General features: G+C 64.6%; 3 protein-coding genes across 5 annotated transcripts; 1 reads left to right on the forward strand and 2 right to left on the reverse strand.

Annotated features, from left to right (window-relative positions):
• Positions 1-249: 249 nt before the first annotated feature.
• Positions 250-11378, forward strand: PAK4 (p21 (RAC1) activated kinase 4). Of its 3 annotated transcripts, XM_080361599.1 has the most exons (10): positions 250-325; positions 1492-1535; positions 3939-4154; positions 5526-5924; positions 7101-7481; positions 8253-8386; positions 9011-9137; positions 9229-9354; positions 9718-9852; positions 9938-11378. In XM_080361599.1, exons 3-10 carry the CDS (start codon positions 3951-3953, stop codon positions 10091-10093), a joined length of 1662 nt encoding a protein of 553 aa, XP_080217725.1. In that variant the 5' UTR covers positions 250-325; positions 1492-1535; positions 3939-3950; the 3' UTR covers positions 10094-11378. The 3 variants fall into 3 exon arrangements, with proteins under 3 accessions (XP_080217725.1, XP_080217726.1, XP_080217727.1); XM_080361600.1 differs by lacking the exon at positions 1492-1535 and having other exon boundaries at positions 266-325; XM_080361601.1 differs by lacking the exons at positions 250-325; positions 1492-1535 and adding an exon at positions 1721-1750.
• A 1108-nt stretch (positions 11379-12486) lies between these two features.
• SYCN (syncollin) lies at positions 12487-12891 on the reverse strand (the record flags this gene model as incomplete). Its single annotated transcript, XM_080361608.1, has 1 exon — positions 12487-12891. One exon carries the CDS (start codon positions 12889-12891, stop codon positions 12487-12489), a length of 405 nt encoding a protein of 134 aa, XP_080217734.1.
• Positions 12892-15437: 2546 nt separating this feature from the next.
• On the reverse strand, positions 15438-22415 carry LRFN1 (leucine rich repeat and fibronectin type III domain containing 1; the record flags this gene model as incomplete). The annotated part of the gene is given in 8 exon segments (XM_080361628.1): positions 15438-15842; positions 15845-16046; positions 16916-17616; positions 17618-18145; positions 18147-18342; positions 18858-18905; positions 20158-20238; positions 22270-22415. Coding segments are annotated over 8 exon segments (2307 nt in total).
• Between the last annotated feature and the right edge of the window lie 123 nt (positions 22416-22538).

Here is a 22538-nt window from a genome sequence, read left to right on the forward strand (position 1 = left end):
CGCCATCGCGCTCCGACGGGCGCGCGGCCCCGCCCTCCCTGCCTGAGGCCACGCCTTCCCGCTCCAGACCACGCCCCACACTCAAAGCCACGCCTTCCTGTGGAAAACCACGCCCATCACCCTCAAAGCCTCGCCTTCCTCCGGAGACCACGCCCCCAATCGCCAAACACGCCTCAAAGCCCCGCCCCATATGGGCGGTGCCTGTTGCCCGGGCAACGTGGGCGGGGCGAGTGCCCGGATGCGGCTCGATCGCAACATGGCGGCCGGCGAGTGAATGTGGGCGGGGGGGAGCGGGAAAAACGGCGATTTGGGCCCTTTGTGAGGGGTGAGCGGGGAATGGGGGGAACGGGGAACGTAGGGGAGTTTGGGGACACGGGGGGCAGTTTGGGGGCGGGGGGGGGGAAGTTCTGGGGGCCTGGGGGGAGATGGGGCCTAAGGGAGAAGGGGGAGCCGAGGGGGTGAGTGAGGGGTTAAACTGAGGTAACTGAGGGCTCGGTTGGGAACGGGGGTTAAAGCGCCTGCAAAACGAGCGGGAATCGGGGAATTCGGAGCCCCCGCGAGGTTCGGGGTGGGGAAGGGTTTCGGAAAATGGGGGGGAGTTGGTTAATTAGTTGGTTAATTAGTTGGGTTTAATTGTGGTGGCGCGAAGGAGAAGTTGGAGTGAGGAGAGTCGTGGCGGGGCTGCGAAAGGGGCAGAAATGGGGTGGAAACAGGGTGAAAATGGGCAAAAATGAGGCGGAAATGGGGTAAAAATGGGGCAAAAATAGGGAAATAATGGGGTGAAACCAGGGTGGAAATGAGGTAAAAATGGGGCAGAAATGGGGTGAGAATGGGGCAAAAATGAGGTAGAAATGGGGCAAAAATAGGGAGATAATGGGATGAAGATTGGGCATAAATAGGGAAATAATGAGGTGAAAATGGGCGAAACCAGGGCAGAAATGGAGTGAAAATAGGGAGATAATGGGGTGAAAATGGGGTGAAAATAGGGAGATAATGGGGTGAAAATAGGGAGATAATGGGGTGAAAATAGGGAGATAATGGGTGAAAATTGGGTGAAAATAGGGAGATAATGGGGTGAAAATGGGGCGAAAATAGGGAGATAATGGGGTGAAAATGGGGCGAAAATAGGGAGATAATGGGGCGAAAATAAGGAGATAATGGGGTGAAAATGGGGCAAAAATAGGGAGATAATGGGTGAAAATGGGGCGAAACCAGGGCAGAAATGGGGTAAACATGGGGCAAAAATGAGGTAGAAATGGGGCAAAACCAGGGCAGATATGGGGTGAAAATGGGGCAAAATCAGGGCAGAAATGGGGTGAAAATGGGGAAAAAATGGGGTGTAAAGGGGGTGAAAATGGGGCAGAAGTGGAGCAAAAATAGGGAAATAATGGGGCAGAAATGGGGTGAAAATGGAGCAAGGGGGGTGCCGGACACCCCCAAACTGGGCTGTTTTGGGCACCCCCAAACTGGGCTGTTTGGACCGTCCCCCAGCACCGGTCAGGATGTGCAGCTGAGCCGGCGCCTCCGCGCCCAAGGTAGGAACCCCCAAAAACCCCTTTTCCGCCCATTTTTGGGTCCGTCCTGCACATTCACCTGGAAATTGGGCCACAATTAATTCCTGGCTGTTAATTAAGTTGATTGAATCATATAGTTTTTAATTAAGTTTCTCACCTGCTGCAGTTTGAACCCAAAACCCCCCAAGTTTCCAGCGATCCGGGGCCATTTCCCGCTGGGTTTTCGGGCTGTTCTGGTAACGATGATTTTCCCTATTAACGAGTTACTTTCGCTAACGAGGGTGTAATCCGCGCACATGCTGCTCCTCCTCCTCCCCGCGTCGGGAAGTAAATTGTCATTGCTGTTAATGGTGTTGGGGGTAATTAAAGGTTGGACTTGATTAATCAGCGTGCGCCTTAATTAGGGTTTTCGCCCCATTTCTGTTGCATTTCTGCCACAATTTTGCTCTATTTCCGCCTCATTTCCTCCCCATTTCCGCCCTGGTTTTGCCCCATTTTTTCCCCATTTCCACCCTGGTTTTGCTCCATTTTCACCTCATTTCCTCCCCATTTTTGCCCCGTTTCTGCTCTGGTTTCGCCCCATTTATGCCCCATTTCCACCCCATTTATGCCCCATTTCCACCCTGTTTCCGCCCCAGTTTTGCCCCATTTCCACCCCAGTTTTACTCCATTTCTGCCCCGTTTCCTCCCCGTTTCCCCCTCGTTCTTGCCCCATTTCCTCCCTGTTTCCACCCCAGTTTTGCGCCATTTCCTCCCCGTTTCCCCCTGGTTCTTGCCCCATTTCCTCCCCATTTTCCGTGGCCCCACCGCGAGTCTCTTCCCTCCAACTTTCCCAATTAAACACCATTAATTACCCATCCCCCCCATTTCCCCCCTCATCGCGTCATTTAACCCCCCCATTCCCAATTAACCCCTAATTAGCTGCCGGTGGAACCCGTTGGACGCCGTCCGGTTTCCTGCAGATCCGGCCGGGCCAGTTCCACCAGTCCCAAAATAGCCCCAAAAACCCCCAAAACCCCCCAAACCCCACGTCCCCGGGTGTGACCCCAACGCGGGTCCCCCCACTGACCCCCGGGCGGGGCCATCGGGCTCCGATTTGCCCAAAAATCCCCTTTTTCGCCCTATTTTGGGGTCATTTTGTGGCTCGTTTCAGCGCCAATTTTGGGTTCATGCGACGCACCGAGGGGCAAAATTGGGGGTTCGGGACCATCGGGACGCAGCGATTTGGGGCGAATGGGGCAAGATTGAACCCCCGGCTGTTCCCCGGGTGGTTTGTTTGCTCAGGTTCGTTAACGGGTGACTAATTAACACGGCACCTGACCCGGGCTGGGCTGAGGAATGTGCGGCTTAACCCTTTGGCTCCCGGTTGGGCTAAAACCGGCTCATTTGGAGCGTCTTTGCCACCCAAAATCATGATTTGATGAGTTTAATGTCCCTGGGGAGCTCAAGATAATCCCAGCACTAAACCTCGAGGGGCTTTTCCATCCAGGATTAACATTCAATGATCTTAAACCTTCAGTTTTCAGTCCGTGGTGTCTCTGGGCAGCTCAACTCAACACTAATCCCAGCACTAAACCTGGAGCATCTTTTCCAGTGTATATTATGATTTAATGATCTTAAATCTTTAGGTACCAGCCTGTGGTGTCTCTGGGGAGCTCAGGATAATCCCAGCACTAAATCTGGAGCATCTTTTCCCATACAAATTAAGATATAATGGGTTTAAACCTTCAGTTTTCAGTCCGTAGTGTCTCTAGGCAGCTCAGTGATAATCCCGATTCTAAACCTTGAGGGTCTTTTCCATCCCAGATTATAATCCCATGATTTTAATGTCCCTGGAGAGCTCAGTGATAATGCCAGCACTAAACCTGGAGCATCTTTTCCAATGCAAGTTATGATTTAATGATCTTTAGGTACCAGTCTGTGGTGTCTCTGGGCAGCTCAACTCAACACTAATCCCAGCACTAAATCTGGAGCATCTTTTTCCATACAAATTAAGATTTAATGGTTTTAAACCTTCAGTTTTCAGTCCGTGGTGTCTCTGGGCAGCTCAACTCAACACTAATCCCAGTTCTAAACCTGGAGCATCTTTTCCAATGCAAATTATGATTTAATGATCTTTAGGTACCAGTCCATGGTGTCTCTGGGCAGCTCAACTCAACACTAATCCCAGTTCTAAACCTGGAGCATCTTTTCCAATGCAAGTTATGATTTAATGATCTTTAGGTGCCAGTCCGTGGTGTCTCTGGGCAGCTCAACTCAACACTGATCCCAGCACTAAACCCGGAGCATCTTTCCCACCCCAGATTAAGACGTGGTGATTGTCAGCCCTCATTCCCCAGGCCGCGGTGTCTCCACGGGCCCCCTTTGCTCTCCCCCCTCCCCAAAGCCCCAATTCACCCTGTGGTCCCTTTGTTGCCCCCCCAGCTGTTCCTCAGCATGTTCGGCAAGAAGAAGAAGCGGCTGGAGATCTCGGCGCCGTCCAACTTCGAGCACCGCGTGCACACCGGCTTCGACGCGGCCGAGCAGCGCTTCACCGGGCTGCCGCGCCAGTGGCAGGGGCTGCTCGAGGAGTCGGCCAAGCGGCCCAAGCCGCTCGTGGACCCGGCGTGTGTCACCAGCATCCGCAATGCGGCCCCCAAGGTGAGATACGGGGGGAAATGGGGGATTTTGGGGTTCATGGGGCTGCTCGAGGAGTCGGCCAAGCGGCCCAAGCCGCTCGTGGACCCGGCGTGTGTCACCAGCATCCGCAACGCGGCCCCCAAGGTGGGACATGGGGGGAAATGGGGCATTTTGGGGTTCAGGGGCTGCTGGAGGAGCCAGTAGGAGCCCCAAGTCCCTGGTGGACCCGACGTGCGGCACCAGCATCCGCAATGCGGCCCCCAAGGTGAGATATGGGGGGAAAATGGGGGGAAACAGGGGATTTTGGGGTTCATGGGCTGCTGAGGAGTCGGTAAGAGACCAGAGCTGCTGGGGGACCTGGCGTGTGGCACCAGCATCCGCAAACGCGGCCCCCAAGATGGGACGTGGGGGGGAAATGGGGGATTTTGGGCTTCAGGGGCTGCTGGAGGAGTCGGTCAGAGCCCCAAGTCCCTGGTGGAGCCGGCGTGCGGCACCAGCATCCGCAACGCGGCCCCCAAGGTGGGACATGGGGGGCAATGGGGGGTTTGGGGGGACACGGGGGGGTTGGGGTTCACGGCTGCTGGAGCAGCCAGCCAAGCAGCCCAAGCTGCAGGGGGGGGGATCCCCAATGTTCCCACCCCAGAAGCAGCGGGGGAGGGGGGTCCCGTGTCCCCTGTTCCCCCCGTTCCATGGCCATTGGTTTATTTGAGTTTTCCCTTGTTTTTTCTTTCTGTCATTTCCCACCCCCGTTTCCCCCTCATGTCCATCTTTTTTGTCACGTTCCCCCCCCCAATTCCCATCCCGTTTCCCCCCCCCTAATTCCCATCCCGTTTCCCCCCCCTAATTCCCATCCCGTTTCCCCCCCCCAATTCCCATCCCGTTTCCCCCCCCCAATTCCCATCCCGTTTCCCCCCCCCAATTCCCATCCCGTTTCCCCCCCCCAATTCCCATCCCGTTTCCCCCCCCCAATTCCCATCCCGTTTCCCCCCCCAATTCCCATCCCGTTTCTCCCCCCTCGGTTCCCATCTCGTTTCCCCCCCGTCCAATTGGTTCCCCCCCCCCGTCCAATTGGTTCCCCCCCCCCGCCCCAATTGGTTCCCCCCCCCCGCCCCAATTGGTTCCCCCCCCCCGCCTCAATTGGTGTCCCCCCCCGCCTCAATTGGTGTCCCCCCCCGCCTCAATTGGTGTCCCCCCCCGCCTCAATTGGTTTCCCCCCCCGCCCCAATTGGTGTCCCCCTCCCGAATTGGTGTGTGTTCCCCCCCCTCCATTGGTTCCTCCCCCCCCATTGGTTCCCATCCCTCCCACCATTGGGGTTTTCCCCCCCCATTGGTTTCCTCCCCCCATTCCTCCCCCCATTGGTTCCCATCCCCCCCAAATTGGTCCCCCCCCAGAGCATCGTGCGCGGCGCGCAGGCCCCCCCGGCGGGCTCTCTGAGCTGGCTGCTGGAGGAGCTGGAGCACATGTGCGTGTCGCGCTCCAACTCCCTGCGCCGCCACGGCCCCCCCAGCCCCCCCCCGCCCCGCAACGGCCTCCCCGCCGCCCCCCCGCGCCGCCAGGACCCCCCCCCGCCCCCCGGCCAGGGCGGGGCGCGCCGCGACCCCCCCGACAGGCGCCCCAAGTCGTCCTACGGGGCCGTGGAGGCCGCGGGGCCCCCCCCACACCCCCCGAACCGGGACAAGCGGCCGCTGTCCGGCCCCGAGAGCGAGGGGGGGGCGAAGACGGCGACGGGACGGCCCTTCAACACCTACCCCCGCAGCGACCCCCCCCCCGGCCGCCACGGGGGCGCTCAGGTAACCGCGACCCGGGAGCGCAGCCGCAGCGCCGAAAGACGCCAAAATCCACCAAAATCTGCGGCTTAGTGGGCAAAATCTGCAGCTTAATGGGCAAAAAACACTAAAAACTGCGGCTTAATGGCCAAAAAACACTAAAAACTGCGGCTTAATGGCCAAAAACTGCGGCTTAACGGATAAAAATCTCAGCCTAGAGACCAAAAACCGCAGCTTAATGGCCAAAAACCCACCAAAAACCGCGGCCTAGTGACGGAAATCCGCTTCCAAGCAAGCTTTTCCTCCCCAAAAACCACTTCCTAATGAGCTTTTCCTCCCCAAAACCACTTCCTAACGAGCTTTTTACCCCCAAAACCACCTTCTAACAAACAAAAAGTGCTTCCTAATGAGCTCCAGTGATTAAACCGCTTCCTAACGAGCTTTTCCTCCCTGAATTCCACTTCCTAAGGAGCTTTTCCTCTCCAAAATCAACTTCCTAATGATCTCTACCAATTAAAACTGGAGCTTTTCCTCCCAAAATCGCTTCCTGATGAGCTTTTCCTCCCTAAAATCTTCTAATGAGCATTTCCTCCCCAAAATCCACTTCCTAATGATCTTCACCAATTAAAACGGGAGCTTTTCCTCCCATAAACCACTTCCTAATGACCTTTTCGTCCCCAAAATCCTCTTCCTAACGAGCTTTTCTTCCCCAAAACCACTTCCTAATGACCTTTTCCTCCCCAAAACCACTTCCTAACAATCTCCGCCAATTAAAATGGGAGCTTTTCCTTCCCCAAACCGCTTTCTAACGAGCTTTTCCTCCCCCAAACCACTTCCTAATGAGCTTTTCCTCCCCAAAGTCCACTTCCTAACGCCCTTTTCCTCCCCAAAACCACTTCCTAGCAATCTCCACCAATTAAAACCGGCACTTTTCCTCTCCAAAAACCGCTTCTTAGTGACCTTTTCCCACCCAAAACCGCTTCTTAGTGACCTTTTCCTTCCCAAAACCGCTTCCTAATGAGCTTTTCCTTCCCCAAACCGCTTCCTAACGACCTTTTCCTTCCCCAAACCGCTTCCTAACGACCTTTTCCTTCCCCAAACCACTTCCTACCTCTCTCCTCCGCCCCGCCCCCTCCCCGCCATTTCCGGGTCCGCCCCCCATTTCCTTCCCCTCACCCCGTTTCTCTCCCTGTTTTCCAGGCTGAGCCGCGAGCGCCGGATCCCGCCCCGAACGGCCCCGCCCCCGCGGCGCCCCCGCCCCGCTCCGCCCCGCGCCCCAAGAACCCCGAGCCGGCGCCCCCCGAGCCGCCCCCCGGCACGCCCCCCAGCGCGGCCGCCCCGGCGCGGGCCCGCTCGCCGCAGCGCGAGCCGCAGCGCGTGTCGCACGAGCAGTTCCGCGCCGCGCTGCAGCTGGTGGTGGATCCCGGCGACCCCCGCGCCTACCTGGACAACTTCATCAAGATCGGCGAGGGCTCCACCGGCGTGGTGTGCATCGCCACGGTGAAGAGCTCCGGCAAGCTGGTGGCCGTCAAGAAGATGGACCTGCGCAAGCAGCAGCGCCGCGAGCTGCTCTTCAACGAGGTGGGCGGCGCTTGGACGGTGAGGCGCGGTTGTTTCTCATTGTTGGTTGTCCAGGAGGTGGTTCATCTCTGTTGTCACAGTGACCATCGCAGTGACTATCTTGACCATCCCGATGACCATCCCAATGTCCATCTTGCCCATCACAATGACCATCCCAATGACTATCTTGACCATCCCAATGACCATCCCAGTGACCATCTTGACCATCCCGATGACCATCCCAGTGACCATCTTGACCATCCCGATGACCATCTTGACCTTCCTGATTACTATCCTGATGACTTATCTTGACCATCCCAATGACCATCTTGACCATCCCAATGACCATCTTGAGCATCCCAGTGACCATCACAATGACCATCTTGACCATCCCGGTGACCATTCCAATGACCATCTTGCTCATCCCGATGACCATCTTGACCTTCCTGATGACCTTCCTGATGACCACCTTGACCATCCTGACAACCATCTTGACCACCTTGACCATCCCGATGACCACCCCAGTGACCACCCCAGTGACCACCTCGATCATCCCAGTGGTCATCCCAATGGTCACCCCAACCCATCCCGATGACCATCTTGATCATCCCAATTGTCATCCCGATGACCCTCCCAATGACCCTCCCAATGCTCTCAGTCTCCTGTGTGTCTCCTGGAAGGGGTTCTTGGACCCCAAACCGACCCCTCTGGTTTGCCTGGCCGTGTTGACCACTTTTGGGGGGTGACACCGCCATGGGGGGGTGGTGACAGCGCCGTGTCCCCAAATTGCAGGTGGTGATCATGCGCGACTACCAGCACGAGAACGTGGTGGAGATGTACAACAGCTACCTGGTGGGCGACGAGCTCTGGGTGGTCATGGAGTTCCTGGAGGGCGGCGCCCTGACCGACATCGTCACGCACACCAGGTGGGGCCCCGCGTGTCCCCAGGTGTCCCTGCATGTCCCCTGGTGTCCCCGTGTGTCGCAACGTGGGTCCCCCCGTCACGGCCCACTGGGTGGGATTGGGGACGAGTTCAACGTGAGTGTCCCACCAGGTGACATTAAGGATGAGTTAACCCTGAACGTCCCACCAGGTGACATTAGGGATGAGTTCCCCGTGTCCCCCCCGTGTCCCCTCCATGTCCCCTCCCATGTCCCCCCCCATGTCCTGTCACTGTTTTGGAGTGGATTTTGGTAGATTTTGGTGTCCCAACATGAAGGAGCCACCACAACCTTCTCCACCCAAAGCCCCCAAAACAAGACGTTCAATGTATCACATCCTCCTTTGTTTGAAGTGGGGTTTGGGGAGCCCCTTGGGGGTGTCCCCCCATATCCCCCCATGCCCCCCCCCATGTCCCCTCACTGTTTTTGGCACGTTTTGGTAGATTTTGGTGTCCCAACAGAAGGAGCCCCCACAACCTTCTCCACCCAAAGCCCCCAAAACAAGACGTTCAGTGTATCACATCGACCTTTGTTTTAAGTGGGATTTGGGGAGCCCCTCGGGGGGGTGCCCCCCGCGTCCCCTGACGTGGGGGGCGCCGGTGTCCGCAGGATGACGGAGGAGCAGATCGCGGCCGTGTGCGCCGCGGTGCTGAAGGCGCTGGCCGTGCTGCACGCGCAGGGCGTCATCCACCGCGACATCAAGAGCGACTCCATCCTGCTCACGCACGACGGGCGGGTGAGCGCCCCCCCCACCCCCAAAGCGCCCCCCCCAAACACCCCCCCCGGCGCCGTCCGACCCCCCCGCGGCGCTCCCGGCTCCTTTTCAGGTGAAACTCTCAGATTTCGGGTTCTGCGCCCAAGTGAACAAGGAGGTGCCGCGGCGCAAGTCGCTGGTGGGGACCCCGTACTGGATGGCGCCCGAGCTCATCTCCCGCCTGCCCTACGGCCCCGAGGTGGGCGAGCACGGGGGCGGGTTTGGGGGGCAGGTTTGGGGGACATGGGGCGGGTTTGGGGGACATGGGATGGTTTGGGGGACGTGGGGCAGATGTGGGGGACGTGGGGCGGTTTGGGGGACGTGGGGCGGTTTGGGGGGCATGGGGCAGGTTTGAGGGACATGGGGCAGATTTGGGGGACATGGGGCAGATTTGGGGGACATGGGGCAGGTTTGGGGACATGGGGCAGGTTTGGGGACATGGGGCAGGTTTGGGGACATGGGGCAGGTTTAGGGGACATGGGGTAGATTTGGGGGCACATGGGGCAGCTTTGGTGGCATGGGTGCCCCGCACCCCCCACTAGCCTCCCATTCCCCCCCCCAGGTGGACATCTGGTCTCTGGGCGTGATGGTGATCGAGATGGTGGACGGGGAGCCCCCTTATTTCAACGAGCCCCCTCTCAAAGCCATGAAGATGATCCGCGACAACCTGCCCCCCAAGCTGAAAAACGCACACAAGGTACGAGCCGGGGCTGCGCTGGGGACACGTGGGGACACTGTGGGGACACCTGGGGACGGCCCTGACCCCCCCGCGCCCCCCCCAGGTGTCCCCGTCGCTCAGGGGGTTCCTGGAGCGCATGCTGGTGCGGGACCCCGGGCAGAGGGCGACGGCGCCCGAGCTGCTGCGCCACCCCTTCCTGGGCAAGGCCGCCCCCCCCGCCGCCATCGTCCCGCTCATGCGCCAGCACCGCCTGCGCTGAGGGGCCCGACCCCCCCGGGACGGCACGGACCCCCCCGGGACGGCGGGGACACCCCCGGACATTGGGGATACCCCAGACATTGGGGACACCCCTGGACGTTGGGGACCGCGTGCCTGCTGCTGTTCAGCTCCACACTGGGGTCCCCCCTGGTGTCCCCGTCACACACCCACAATGTCGGGGGGACAGTGGGGACCCCCCCCAGGACATCGGGGACACCCTCGGACATTGGGAACACCCAAACATTGGGGATACCCCAGACATCGGGGACCCCCCTGGACTTTGGAGACCACCTGTCTGCTGCTCTTCAGCTCCACACTGGGGTCCCCTCTGGTGTCCCCATCACACACCCACAATGTGGGGGGGACACAGGGACCCCCCCAGATGTCGGGGATCCCCCAGATGTTGGGGACCCCCCCCAGGACGTTGGGGATGCCCCGGACATTGGGGACACCCCATGGACTTTGGGGACCACCTGGCTGCTGCTCTTCAGCTCCACACTGAGGTCCCCCCCCAGAGTCCCCATCACACGCCCACAATGGGGGGGCGGGAAACGGGGACACCCCCCCTGGACATTGGGGACCCCCCGGCTGCTGTTGTCCCCACCCTGGTGTCCCTGTCACGCGACTGTGATGGGGGGGGACATGAGGTCCCCCCGAGGACATTGGAGACCCCCCTGGTGTCCCCATCACCCACCTGTGATGGGGGGACATCGGGGACCCCCTGGCTGCTGTTGTGTCCCCCCCCCCCCAGTATCCCTGTCACCCACCCATGTTGGGGGGACACTGGGGACCCCCTGGGGACGTGGCGTCTCCCTGAGGACACTGGAGACCCCCCAGGGATTTCGGAGACCCCCCAGCGCCGCCATCCCCTGCAATGTGGGGACACCAGGACCCCCCATCCCGGTGACCCCGGGGGGGCTCGGTGATGTGTCCCCCCCATCACCTCTCAACTGGACTCTCGACTTGGGGGGGGGACACACACAGACCCCCCCAAACTACTGAGCTGGGGCGGGGGGGGGTGGAACACACCAGGGGTGCCCCCCCGTGTCCCCTCCCCCGGGGGGGCCGCTGGGCGTTGTGTGTGTGTCCCCCACTTATTCTTTCTTTAAGCCCCTTTTTTTATCCCGGGGGGGCCCCCTGCATCCGGCCCCCCCGCGGCCACACTACTGATGGGGGTCCCCACCCCCCCTTTCCTTACTTTGGGCTCTTTTGTTTGTTCCCCTCCATTTTATTTCTTTTTATCAGAACTATTTATATCGTCGTTTTGTAACAATGGGGGGGGGGGCACGGGGACCCCCCCCCCCCCCCCCGAGATTACACGTGGCCTTTTGGAGACCCCCCCGTGTCCCATGTGGCTTCTTTTTGGGGGGTGGGAAGGGGACACGGGTGGCATCTGGGTCCCAATTTGGGGAGGGAGTGACAGTAGGCCCCCCCCCAATAAAGCACCAATGGGGCGGGAGCTGCTGCAGCCTCCAGGCTTTATTGGCTGGGACCTGGGGGGGTCATGAAGATCTAGGGGGTCATGGGGGTCTAGGGGGGTCATAAGGATCTGGGGCTCATTGGCATCTAGGGGGGGTCAAGGGGATCTGGGGGGGCTCATGGAGAGACCGGGGAGGGGGTCACAGGGGTGTGGGGGAGCTCATGTTGACTTGTCTTGGCCAACGGTGACCCAGGTTGACTCGCGTTGACTCGCGTTGACATGTCTGGGTCAACGTTCGCTCACGTTGACCAGTCTTGACCCGCGTTGACCAGTCTTGACCCGCGTTGACCAGTCTTGACCCGCGTTGACCAGTCTTGACCCGCGTTGACCAGTCTTGACCTGCGTTGACCCGCGTTGACCAGTCTTGACTCATGTTGACCAGTCTTGACCTGCGTTGACCGGTCTTGACTCACATTGACCCGCGTTGACCGGTCTTGACTCATGTTGACCCGCGTTGACCAGTCTTGACCCGCGTTGACCAGTCTTGACCCACGTTGACCCATGTTGACTCACATTGACCAGTCTTGACCCACGTTGACTTGTGTTGACTCACATTGACCAGTCTTGACCCGTGTTGACCCACGTTGACCCGTGTTGACTTGTGTTGACTCCCATTGACCACTCTTGATGTGCGTTGACTCGTGTTGACCCATGTTGACTCCCGTGGACCCACATTGACCCATGTTGACCCACGTTGACTTCCGTTGACCACTCTTGATGTGTGTTGACTTGTGTTGACCCACATTGACCCATGTTGACTCCTGTTGGCCCACGTTGACATGTGTTGACTCATGTTGACTCCCGTTGACCCACGTTGACTCGTGTTGACCCACGTTGACCCGCGTTGACTCCCACTGACCGCTCTCGCCCCACGTTGACCGCTGGCCCCCCCATGACCCCCCGGCGCCCCCTCCTCACTTACACTCGCAGTAATACCCGCTGATGGCGTCGTTCCAGTTGCCGAACAGCCCCCTCTTCACCTCCTGCAGCCGCGGCACCGCGCCGGCGCTGAAGCTGCGGCTCTTGCCCTTCTTGCCGGCGCGCGACCAGACGGTGAGTTGGCACCGCGTCCCCACCACCAGCGAGGACGCGCGGTCGGCCCAGCCCAGGGGCATGTAGGGGAAGTCGTCGCCGGGGGCCACCTCCAGCACGGCCCCCTCGCAGCACCGCTCGTAGTAGGGGCTGTCATCGGCGTAGAGCCGCGCGCACAGGCGGGGGCCATCGGAGGGGGACAGCGACGCGGCCGACGGGCACTGGGCCCCCGCGCCCCCCAGCGCCGCCAGCGCCGCCACCACCGTCACCGTCGCCAGCGCCGCCATCGCCCGCCCGGCCGCGCCGCCGGCGCCGCGGTTATAGCCGGGGGGGAGCAGGGGCATGGGGGGTGCGGCCACCCCTGGGAGGGGACACAGGTGACGGCGGCCACCCGTGACCTTCGTTTTCCCACCTGGGAAGGGACCCGGGCGTCCGGGGCCTTCAACCTGCCCTGGGAAGGGACCCAGGTGTCCGGGGCCTTCAACCCCCCCTGGGAAGGGACCCAGGTGTCCGGGACCTTCAACCCCCCCTGGGAAGGGACCCAGGCGTCCGGGACCTTCAACCCCCCCTGGGAAGGGACCCAGGCGTCCGGGACCTTCAACCCACTCTGGGAAGGGACCCAGGTGTCCGGGGCTTCCAACCCACCCAGGAAGGGACCCAGGCGTCCGGGACCTTCAACCCCCGCCCCGGGAAGAGACCCAGGCGTCCGGGACCTTCATCCCTGCTGGGAAGGGGTCCAGGTGTTTGGGGCGTCCACCTGCCATGGGAAAGGACCCAAGCGTCCGGGACCTTCACCCCCCCACCTCGTGAGAAGGGACCCAGGCGTCCGGGGCCTTCACCCCCCCCCACCCCGTGAGAAGGGACCCAGGCGTCCGGCCCCCCCATGGCCTCGGGGAAACTGAGACACAAGGGGGGGGGTGAGGCCGCCCCAGGTTTCCCGCCTCAAGCTCCGCCCCCCTCATCTGCATATTACTGCCCCCGAGGCCCCGCCCCCGCGCTTTCCCGCCAACCGCGTCTCCCGGCAACCGTTGCCTGGCAACCGCGGACACGGCCGGTTCCATCGCCCCGGGCGGGGGGGGCGCAGGGTTTTAATGTAAAAACGTGTTAAACGCTGCAGCGGCCCGGGGGGGGGCCCGGGGGGGCCCGGGGGGGCGGCTGGTGGGGGACATGGGGCGAAACGGGGCAAATTGGGCTGGGGGGCAATGGGGGGTTATCCAGACCAGCCAGATAGGAGACCCCGGGCCGGGGGGGGGGGACGGGGATAAAGTGGGGGGACACACACACACATCGAGGGGACCCAGGCGTCCGGGGGAGGGGGATTTGGGGGGGGGAGTTGCGGTTCTCGTGTCATCTGTGCAGACAGGTCAGTGGGGGCAGCGGGACCCTCGGCGGGCCCGACCAACGCGCCGGGGGGGGGCACCGGGGGCACCGGGGGGGGCGCGGGAGCACCAGCAGCACCCAAGGGTGCGTTGGGGCATCTGGGAGCACCCAAAGCTGCATTGGGGCACGCAGGACCCCCCCAGGGGTGCGTTGGGGCACCTGGGAGCACCCAAAGCTGCATTGGGGCACACAGGACCCCCCCAGGGGTGCGTTTGGGCACCTGAGAGCACCCAAGGGTGCACAGGACCCCCAGGAGCACCCAAGGGAGCATTGGGGCACCCAGGACACCCCAAGGTTGCATTTGGGCGCCTGAGAGCACCCAAGGGTGCGCAGGACCCCCCAATGGTGCCCAGGAGCACCCAAGGGTGCATTGGGGCACCTGAGAGCACCCAAGGGTGCACAGGAGCACCCAGCGTTGCATTCAGACCCCTCAGGAGCACCCAAGGGTGCATTGGGGCACCCAGGACACCCGAAGGGTGCCCAGGACCCCCCAAGGGTGCATTTGGCCACCCAGCATCACCCAAGGGTGCCCAGGAGCCCCAGGAGCACCCAGCGCTGCATTCAGACCCCCCAGGAGCACCCAAGGGTTCCCAGGACCCCCCAGCCCTTCCATCCCCTCCGCACCCCACATCACCCTGCACCCATGGGTGCCCCCCCATATCATGCAGTGCTCCCTGCACCCATTGGGTGCACCCATGGGGTGCCCCCCATATATCACACGGTGCTCTCTAGCACCCATGGGTGCCCCCCCATATCACACAGTGCTCTCTAGCACCCAGTGGGTGCACCCACGGGTGCCCCCATCACACGGTGCTCCCAGCACCCATGGGCGCCCCCCCAATCACACGGTGCTCCCAGCACCCATGGGTGCCCCCCCGTCACACGGTGCTCCCGAAGGAGGGGCTCCCAGCACCCACGGGTGCCCCCCCCGTCACACGGTGGTCCTTGCACCCATGGGTGCCCCCCCAATCACACAATGCTCCCACATTGAGGGGCTCCCAGCACCCACGGGTGCCCCCCCCCCGTGTCACACGGTGCTCTCCAGCATCCAGTGGGTGCTGCCGAAGGAGGGGCCCCCAGCACCCACGGGTGCCCCCCCCGTGTCACACGGTGCTCCCAGCACCCATGGGTGCCCCCCCGTGTCACACGGTGCTCTCCAGCACCCATGGGTGCCCCCCCGTGTCACACGGTGCTCTCCAGCATCCAGTGGGTGCTGCCGAAGGAGGGGCCCCCAGCACCCATGGGTGCCCCCCCGTGTCACACGGTGCTCCCAGCACCCATGGGTGCGCCCCCCGTGTCACACGGTGCTCCCAGCACCCACGGGTGCCCCCCCCCGTGTCACACGGTGCTCTCCAGCATCCAGTGGGTGCTGCCGAAGGAGGGGCCCCCAGCACCCACGGGTGCCCCCCCCGTGTCACACGGTGCTCCCAGCACCCATGGGTGCCCCCCCGTGTCACACGGTGCTCTCCAGCATCCAGTGGGTGCTGCCGAAGGAGGGGCGCAGCGCGGGCCCCCCCCCGTGCTGCGAGTCGAGGCCGTGGCGCCGAGTCCGTGCGCGGCGTGGGAAGCTGTGGCTGGGGAACAGCCCCCCCGCGGCGGGCGCGGGCGGGGGCGGCGGGGGGGTCTGCGGCGGCGCGGGGGGGGGCGGCTCGGGCTCGGGGGGGCGGGGCGCGCCGTTGGTCTGCGAGCAGACGGACGCCACGCTGGGGGCGGGGCGGCGCGCGGCCGCCTTGCAGCGCGCGGTGAGGATGAGGATGAAGACGAGCACCGAGGCGGCGATGGCGGCGCCGATCACCACGATCACCGTCCCGCCCAGGAAGTGCGGCTGCTGCGGGGCGGCCGAGCAGGACGGGGCGGCCGGGCCCCGCCCCCCCCCCCGCCGCGCCCCCCCGCGCCCCCCCCGCGCGGGGGGGTGGTGAAGCGCACGCAGCCCAGCGAGCGCGGGCGCGGGGGGGGCGCGCCGGGGGGGTCCCCGCCGTACAGCGCCGACACGCACAGCTGGTACTCGCGGCCCCCGGCCAGGTCCCGCAGCACCAAACTGCGGCTGGACGGCGGCAGCAGCCTGGGGGGGGGGCACGCACCCTGAGACCCCGGGACCCCCGGAGACCCCAGAGCCCCGGGACCCCCCTGAGACCCCCAGGACCCCCTGAGACCCCCCTGAACCCCCCAGAGCCCTGAGACCCCCCTGAGACCCCCAGAGCTCCAGGACCCCCTGAGACCACCCTGAACCCCCCAGAGCCCCGGGACCCCCCTGAGACCCCCAGGACCCCCTGAGACCCCCCTGAACCCCCCCAGAGCCCTGAGACCCCCCTGAGACCCCCAGAGCTCCAGGACCCCTCTGAGACCACCCTGAACCCCCCCAGAGCCCCGGGACCCCCCTGAGACCCCCAGGACCCCCTGAGACCCCCCTGAACCCCCCAGAGCCCCGGGACCCCCCTGAGACCCCCAAGACCCCCTGAGACCCCCCTGAACCCCCCAGAGCCCCAGGACCCCTCTGAACACCCCAGAGCCCCAGGACCCACCTGAGACCCCTCTGAACCTCCCAGAGCCCCAGAGTCCCAGGACCCCCCTGAGACCCCGGGATCCCCCAAGCACCCAGGATCCCCCAAGGACCCCCCCCAAAACACCCCCAGAACCCCCAAAGACCCCCAGGATACCCCAAACTCCCCCAGAACCCCCAAAGACCCCCCTGAAACACCCCCAGGACCCCCAAAGACCCCCAGAGAGCCCTCCAAAACACCCCCCAGGACCCCCCAGAGCCCCTAAAGACCCACCCAAAACACCCCCCAGGACCCGCCTTGAACCCCCAGGATCCCCCAAAGACCCCCCCAAAACACCCCCAGGACCCCCCCAAAGACCCCCAGGACCCCCCTGACCCCCAGAGCCCCCAAAGACCCCCAAGACCCCCCCCAAGACCCCCCCAGGACCCACCTGTAGACCAGCGCCTCGTCGCCGGAGCTGTTGTAGCGCAGCTGGAAGCCGCGGACGCCGGGGCCGTGTCGCCGGGGCAGCCACCGGATGCGCGCGGCCGCCGCCGTCACCTCGGCCGCCACCGCCGCCCCGGCGCGCCGCGTCCCGTTGCCGCCGCCGCCCCCCGCCGCGTCCCCCCCGTCCCCCCGCGCCATGTCCGACGGGCCGTTGGCGTCGCCGGCGTCGCCGTTGTCGCCGTTGGGCGGCACGGGCAGCGGCAGCACGTCCACGCGCACCCGGGCGGCCGCCTCGCCCGCCGCGTTGGACGCCACGCAGGTGAAGTGGCCGTGGTCGCCCAGCGTGGCCACGCGCAGCTCCACGCTGGAGCCGTCGGCGCCCACGGCGCGCCGCGAGCCGTTCTGCACCACGCGCCCGTCCGGGCCCAGCCAGTGCAGCGCCGGCGGGGGGTCCCCGGCCGCCAGGCACCCCAGGCGCAGCGGCTGCCCCTCCAGCACCGCGGCGGGCACGGCGGCCGCGCCGGCGATGGCGGGAGCGCGGCACGTCAGCTCCTCCTCGGGCACGGCCCAGAGCAGCCGGCCGGCCAGCGGCGCCGGCGTGGCGCAGCTCTCCAGCCGGCCCGGCTGCGCCAGGCGCCGCAGCCACAGCAGCTCGCAGTTGCAGTGCAGCGGGTTGCCCCCCGCCGCCAGGCTGGGCCCGGGGGGGGCCGGGCACGGGCGGCAGCGCCCGCAGGCGGTTGGCGGTGAGGTCCAGGCGCGCCAAGCGCGGCAGCCGCGCCACCGCGCCCGCCGGGACGCGCTCCAGCAGGTTGTGGTCCAGGGTGAGCGTGGCCAGGCTGGCCATGGCGGCCACGGCGTCCCAGGGCAGCGCCGGCAGGTTGTTGTGCGACAGGTCCAGGTCCTCCACGGTGGCGGCGAAGGCGGCGAAGGCGCCGGGCTCGATGGCGGCCAGCTGGTTGTTGGCCAGGATGAGGTGGCGCAGGCTGGCCAGCCCGCGCAGCTGCGCGCCGCTCAGCGCCGGCAGCCGGTTGCCGTCCAGGTGCAGCGCGCGCAGGGCGCGCAGGTCGGCGAAGGCGCCGGGCGCCAGGCGGCGCAGCCCGTTGCGCGACAGCGTCAGGTGCACCAGGCTGCTCATGTTGGCGAAGTCGGCGCGGCCCACGGCGCCGATGAAGTTGTCGGCCAGGCGCAGCTCCACGGCGCCGCGGTCCAGGCTGGGCGGCACGGCCAGCAGCCCCCGTGCGGGCGCACAGCAGCGTGGGGCTGGGGGCGGCCGCCGGGCACAGGCAGCGGGGGGGGCAGCGGTGGGAGGTGACGCCGCCGACGCCGCCGCCACCGCCGGACCCCCCCGGCCCCAAGGAGCCGCCGCCGGCCGCAGCCACCGCCCCCAGCATCACCAGGGGCACCAGCAGCTTCGCCATCCCACGGCGGCACCTGCAACGGGGGGGGAGAGGGGGTGGTGAGGGGTGGGGGCAGGATCGGGCCCGGGGGGGGGGGGCAGGATCTGGCCCCAAGGGAGCAGGATTGGGCCCCAAGGGAGCAGGATCGGGCCCTTGGGGGGTGGGGGGTTTGGGGGAATGGGGATGGTGGGCAGGATCAGGCCCAAAGGGAACAGGATCGGGCCCCAAAGGGAGCAGGATTGGGCCCCCAAATGGAGCAGGATCGAGCTCAAAGGGAACTGGATTGGGCCCAAAGGGAACTGGATCGAGCCCCAAAAGGAGGAGGATCGGGCCCAAAAGAGAGCAGGATCGGGCCCAAATGGAGCAGGATCGGGCCCCAAGGGGAGCGGGATTGGGCCCAAAGGGGGCAGGATCGGGCCCAAGGGGACACACCAACCCTTGGGGGTTCCCAGTGCTCCCAGTGCTCCCAGTGCCCATCTCATTGCCCCCAGTGCCCCCAGTTGCTCCCAGTGCTCCCAGTGCCCCCAGTGCTCCCAGTGCTCCCGGTACCTCCTCTCAGGGCTCCATGTCGGTCCCGTCCGGGCGTCGCCGCGGGGCCTGTGGGGACAGGGGACGGGCCAGTATGGACCAGTACCCACCAGTACGGACCAGTACAGCTCAGCACAACCCAGTATCACACCCATCTAACCCAGCATCGCCCCATATAGACCAGCATGGGCCAGCCCAGCACAGCCCAGTCCAGCCCAGTAGCAGACAGTATGGGCTGCACAGCCCAGCATGGACCAGTACAGCCCAGTATGGGCTGCACAGCCCAGTACGGACCAGTACAGGAGTGCACAACCCGGCATAGACCAGTACAGACCAGTACGGCAGCGCACAGCCCGGTATGGCCCAGTACAAACCAGTACAAACCAGTACAGCAGTGCACGACCCGGTACAGCCCAGTACAGGAGTGCATGGCCCAGTACAAACCAGTACAGCGGTGCATGGCCCAGTATGGCCCAGTACAAACCAGTACAGCAGTGCATGGCCCAGTACAGCCCAGTATGGGACTGCAGGGCCCAGTATGGCCCAGTACAGCAGAGCACGGCCCAGTACAGCCCAGTACAGCCCAGTACAGCAGCACATGGCCCAGTACAGCCCAGTACAGTCTAGTACAGCAGCACATGGCCTGGTACGGCCCAGTACAGCCCAGTACAGCAGTGCACGGCCCAGTATGGCCCAGTACAGCAGCACATGGCTGAGTACAACCCAGTACAGTCCAGTACAGCAACACGTGGCCTAGTACAGCCCAGTACAGCCCAGTACAGCCCAGTACAGCCCAGTACAGCCCAGTACAGCAGTGCACGGCCCAATATGTCCCAGTACAAACCAGTGCAGCAGCACATGGCCCAGTACGGCCCAGTACAGCCCAGTACGGCCCAGTACAGCAGCACATGGCCCAGTACAGCAGCACATGGCCCAGTACAGCCCAGTACAGCCCAGTATGGCCCAGTACATCCCAGTACAGCCCAGTACATCCCAGCACAGCCCAGCACAGCCCAGTACAGCCCAGTACAGCCCAGTGTGGCCCAGTACATCCCAGTACAGCCCAGTATAGCCCAGTACATCCCAGTACATCCCAGCACATCCCAGTACAGCCCAGTACAACCCAGTACATCCCAGCACATCCCAGTACACCCCAGTACAGCCCAGTACATCCCAGCACATCCCAGTACAGCCCAGTACAACCCAGTACATCCCAGCACATCCCAGTACACCCCAGTACATCCCAGCACATCCCAGTACACCCCAGTACAGCCCAGTACATCCCAGCACAACGCGGCGCCCCCGGCGCAGCCCCCGGTACCTGGGGGGGTTCAGCCCCCGGACGTTCCCATCGCGGCTCCGGGGGGGGCGGCGGCTCCGGCCCGGGGGGGGCCGGTCAGGCCTGGGGGGCCATGGGGGGGGCACCGGGAGCGGGGGGGGGGGGCACCGGGAACGGTTGTCACGGGGGTGGGGGGGGGGGGGATGTGGGGACTGGGAAGGGGGGGACCGGGGGGCCGGGGGGGGATAATGGGCCTGGGATGGGGATAATGGGAGGATGGGGATAATGGGAGGATGGGGGGGACCGGGAGAATGGGGGGGACCGGGAGAATGGGGGGGGTACCGGGAGAATGGAGGGGGTACCGGGAGGATGGGGGGAGTACCGGGAGAATGGGGGGGGTACCGGGAGAATGGGGGGGGGGATAAAGGGAGGATGGGGGGATAACGGCAGGATGGGGGGGACCAGGAGGCCGGGGGGAGTACCGGGAGGATGGGGGGGTGCAGAGATGCTGAGGGGGATATCGGGATGCTGGGGGGGATATCGGGATGCTGAGGGGGATATCGGGATGCTGGGGGGGGTACCGGGAGGATGGGGGGGCACCGGGAGGATGGGGGGGTGCGGGGATGCTGGGGGGTACCGGGAGGATGGAGGGTACCGGGAGGATGGGGGGGGGGGTACCGGGAGGATTTGGGGGGTATCGGGAGGATGGGGGGGGGTACCGGGAGGATGGGGGGAGTACCGGGAGGATGGGGATGTACCCGGGGGATGATGGGGTACCAGGAGGATGGGGGGGACCGGGAGGATGGGGGGGTACCGGGAGGATGGGGGGGACCGGGAGGATGGGGGGTGCGGGGATGCTGGGGGGTATGGGGAGGATGGGGGGGTACCGGGATGCTGGGGGGGTATCGGGAGGATGGGGGGGTGCGGGGATCCTGGGGGGGTACCGGGAGGATGGGGGGGGTACCGGGATCCTGGGGGGGTACCGGGAGGATTTGGGGGGTATCGGGAGGATGGGGGGGGTACCGGGATCCTGGGGGGGTACCGGGAGGATTTGGGGGGTACCGGGAGGATGGGGGGGGTACCAGGATCCTGGGGGGGTACCGGGAGGATTTGGGGGGTATCGGGAGGATGGGGGGGGTACCGGGATGCTGGGGGGGGTACCGGGAGGATGGGGGGGGTACCGGGATGCTGGGGGGTACCGGGATGCTGGGGGGGGGTACCGGGAGGCCGGGCCGGGGCCACCGGGGCGGGTCCCGGGTCCCGGGATCGGGCTGATGGCGGCGGGGCGGGTCCTGCGGGGGGGCGGCCCCGGGCGGGGGGCGGTGCCGCTGCCTGTCTGTCTGTCTGTCTGTCTGTCTGTCTGTCGGTGCCGGTGTCTGTCTGCGGGTCCCGGGGTCTGTCGGTCCCGGCGCCGCCGCTCGGAGCCGCAGAGCAGCCGGGGCGGGGCCGGGGGCGGGGCCACGGGAGCACCGACGGACGCACGGACGGAAACACCGACGGACACACGGACGGACACGCGGGGCCGCCGGTCCCTGTCCCGTCCGGCTGTCCCCGCACAGCCCGCGGGATTCCCCCCGTGTGGCCCTCTGGCCCTCCGTCTCTGTCCCTCTGTCCCCTGGTCCCCTTGTCCCTCTGTCCCCTGGTCCTTCTGTCTCTCTGTCCCCCGGTCCCCTTGTCCCTCTGTCCCTCTGTCCCCTGGTCCCTCAGTCCCTCTGTCCCCTGGTCCCCTTGTCCCTCTGTCCCCCGGTCCCCTTGTCCCTCTGTCCCCTGGTCCTTCTGTCCCTCTATCCCTCTGTCCCCTGGTCCCTCAGTCCCTCTGTCCCCTGGTCCCCTTGTCCCTCTGTCCCCTGGTCCTTCTGTCTCTCTGTCCCCCGGTCCCCTTGTCCCTCTGTCCCTCTCCCTCTTCCAGTCCCACACGTGCCAGACAGGGATACTGGGGGACATGGGCTGGGGACAGTGGGGACACTGGGGGGACACTGGGGACACTGGGGATACTGGAGGCACTGGGGACGCTGCGGGACGTGGGCTGGGGACACTGGGGGGACACTGGGGACACTGGGGGGACACTGGGGACCACTCTCATGGGCCCCATCCGGAGTCACGGACCCACAGCCCCACCCTGAAGCCCCGTCCCCTGAAGCCCCGCCCCCTCACCCGCCCCGCCCTCTCACCTCCCGAGGCCACGCCCTCTCAAGCCCCGCCCAACAGCCATCCGGATGCGGCCGAGCGGCGTGGCCAAGGAAGAGGGCGTGGTCTAGTCCCCCGAGAGGGGCGTGGCCTCTGGAGGGCGTGGCGTGCATGGGGGCGTGTCCGGCGCAAAGGGGCGGGGTTCCCTCCTCCCCGCTTCCCGCGTTCCCATTGGCAGTTCCTCTCACCCAATGGCGAGCCGGGGGCGGGGCCAACCCCCTCCTCCGGAAATCGCC

The sequence above is a fragment of the Nesoenas mayeri genome (assembly GCF_963082525.1).
Source record: "Nesoenas mayeri genome assembly, chromosome: 35".
NCBI classification, from domain to species: Eukaryota; Metazoa; Chordata; class Aves; order Columbiformes; family Columbidae; genus Nesoenas; species Nesoenas mayeri.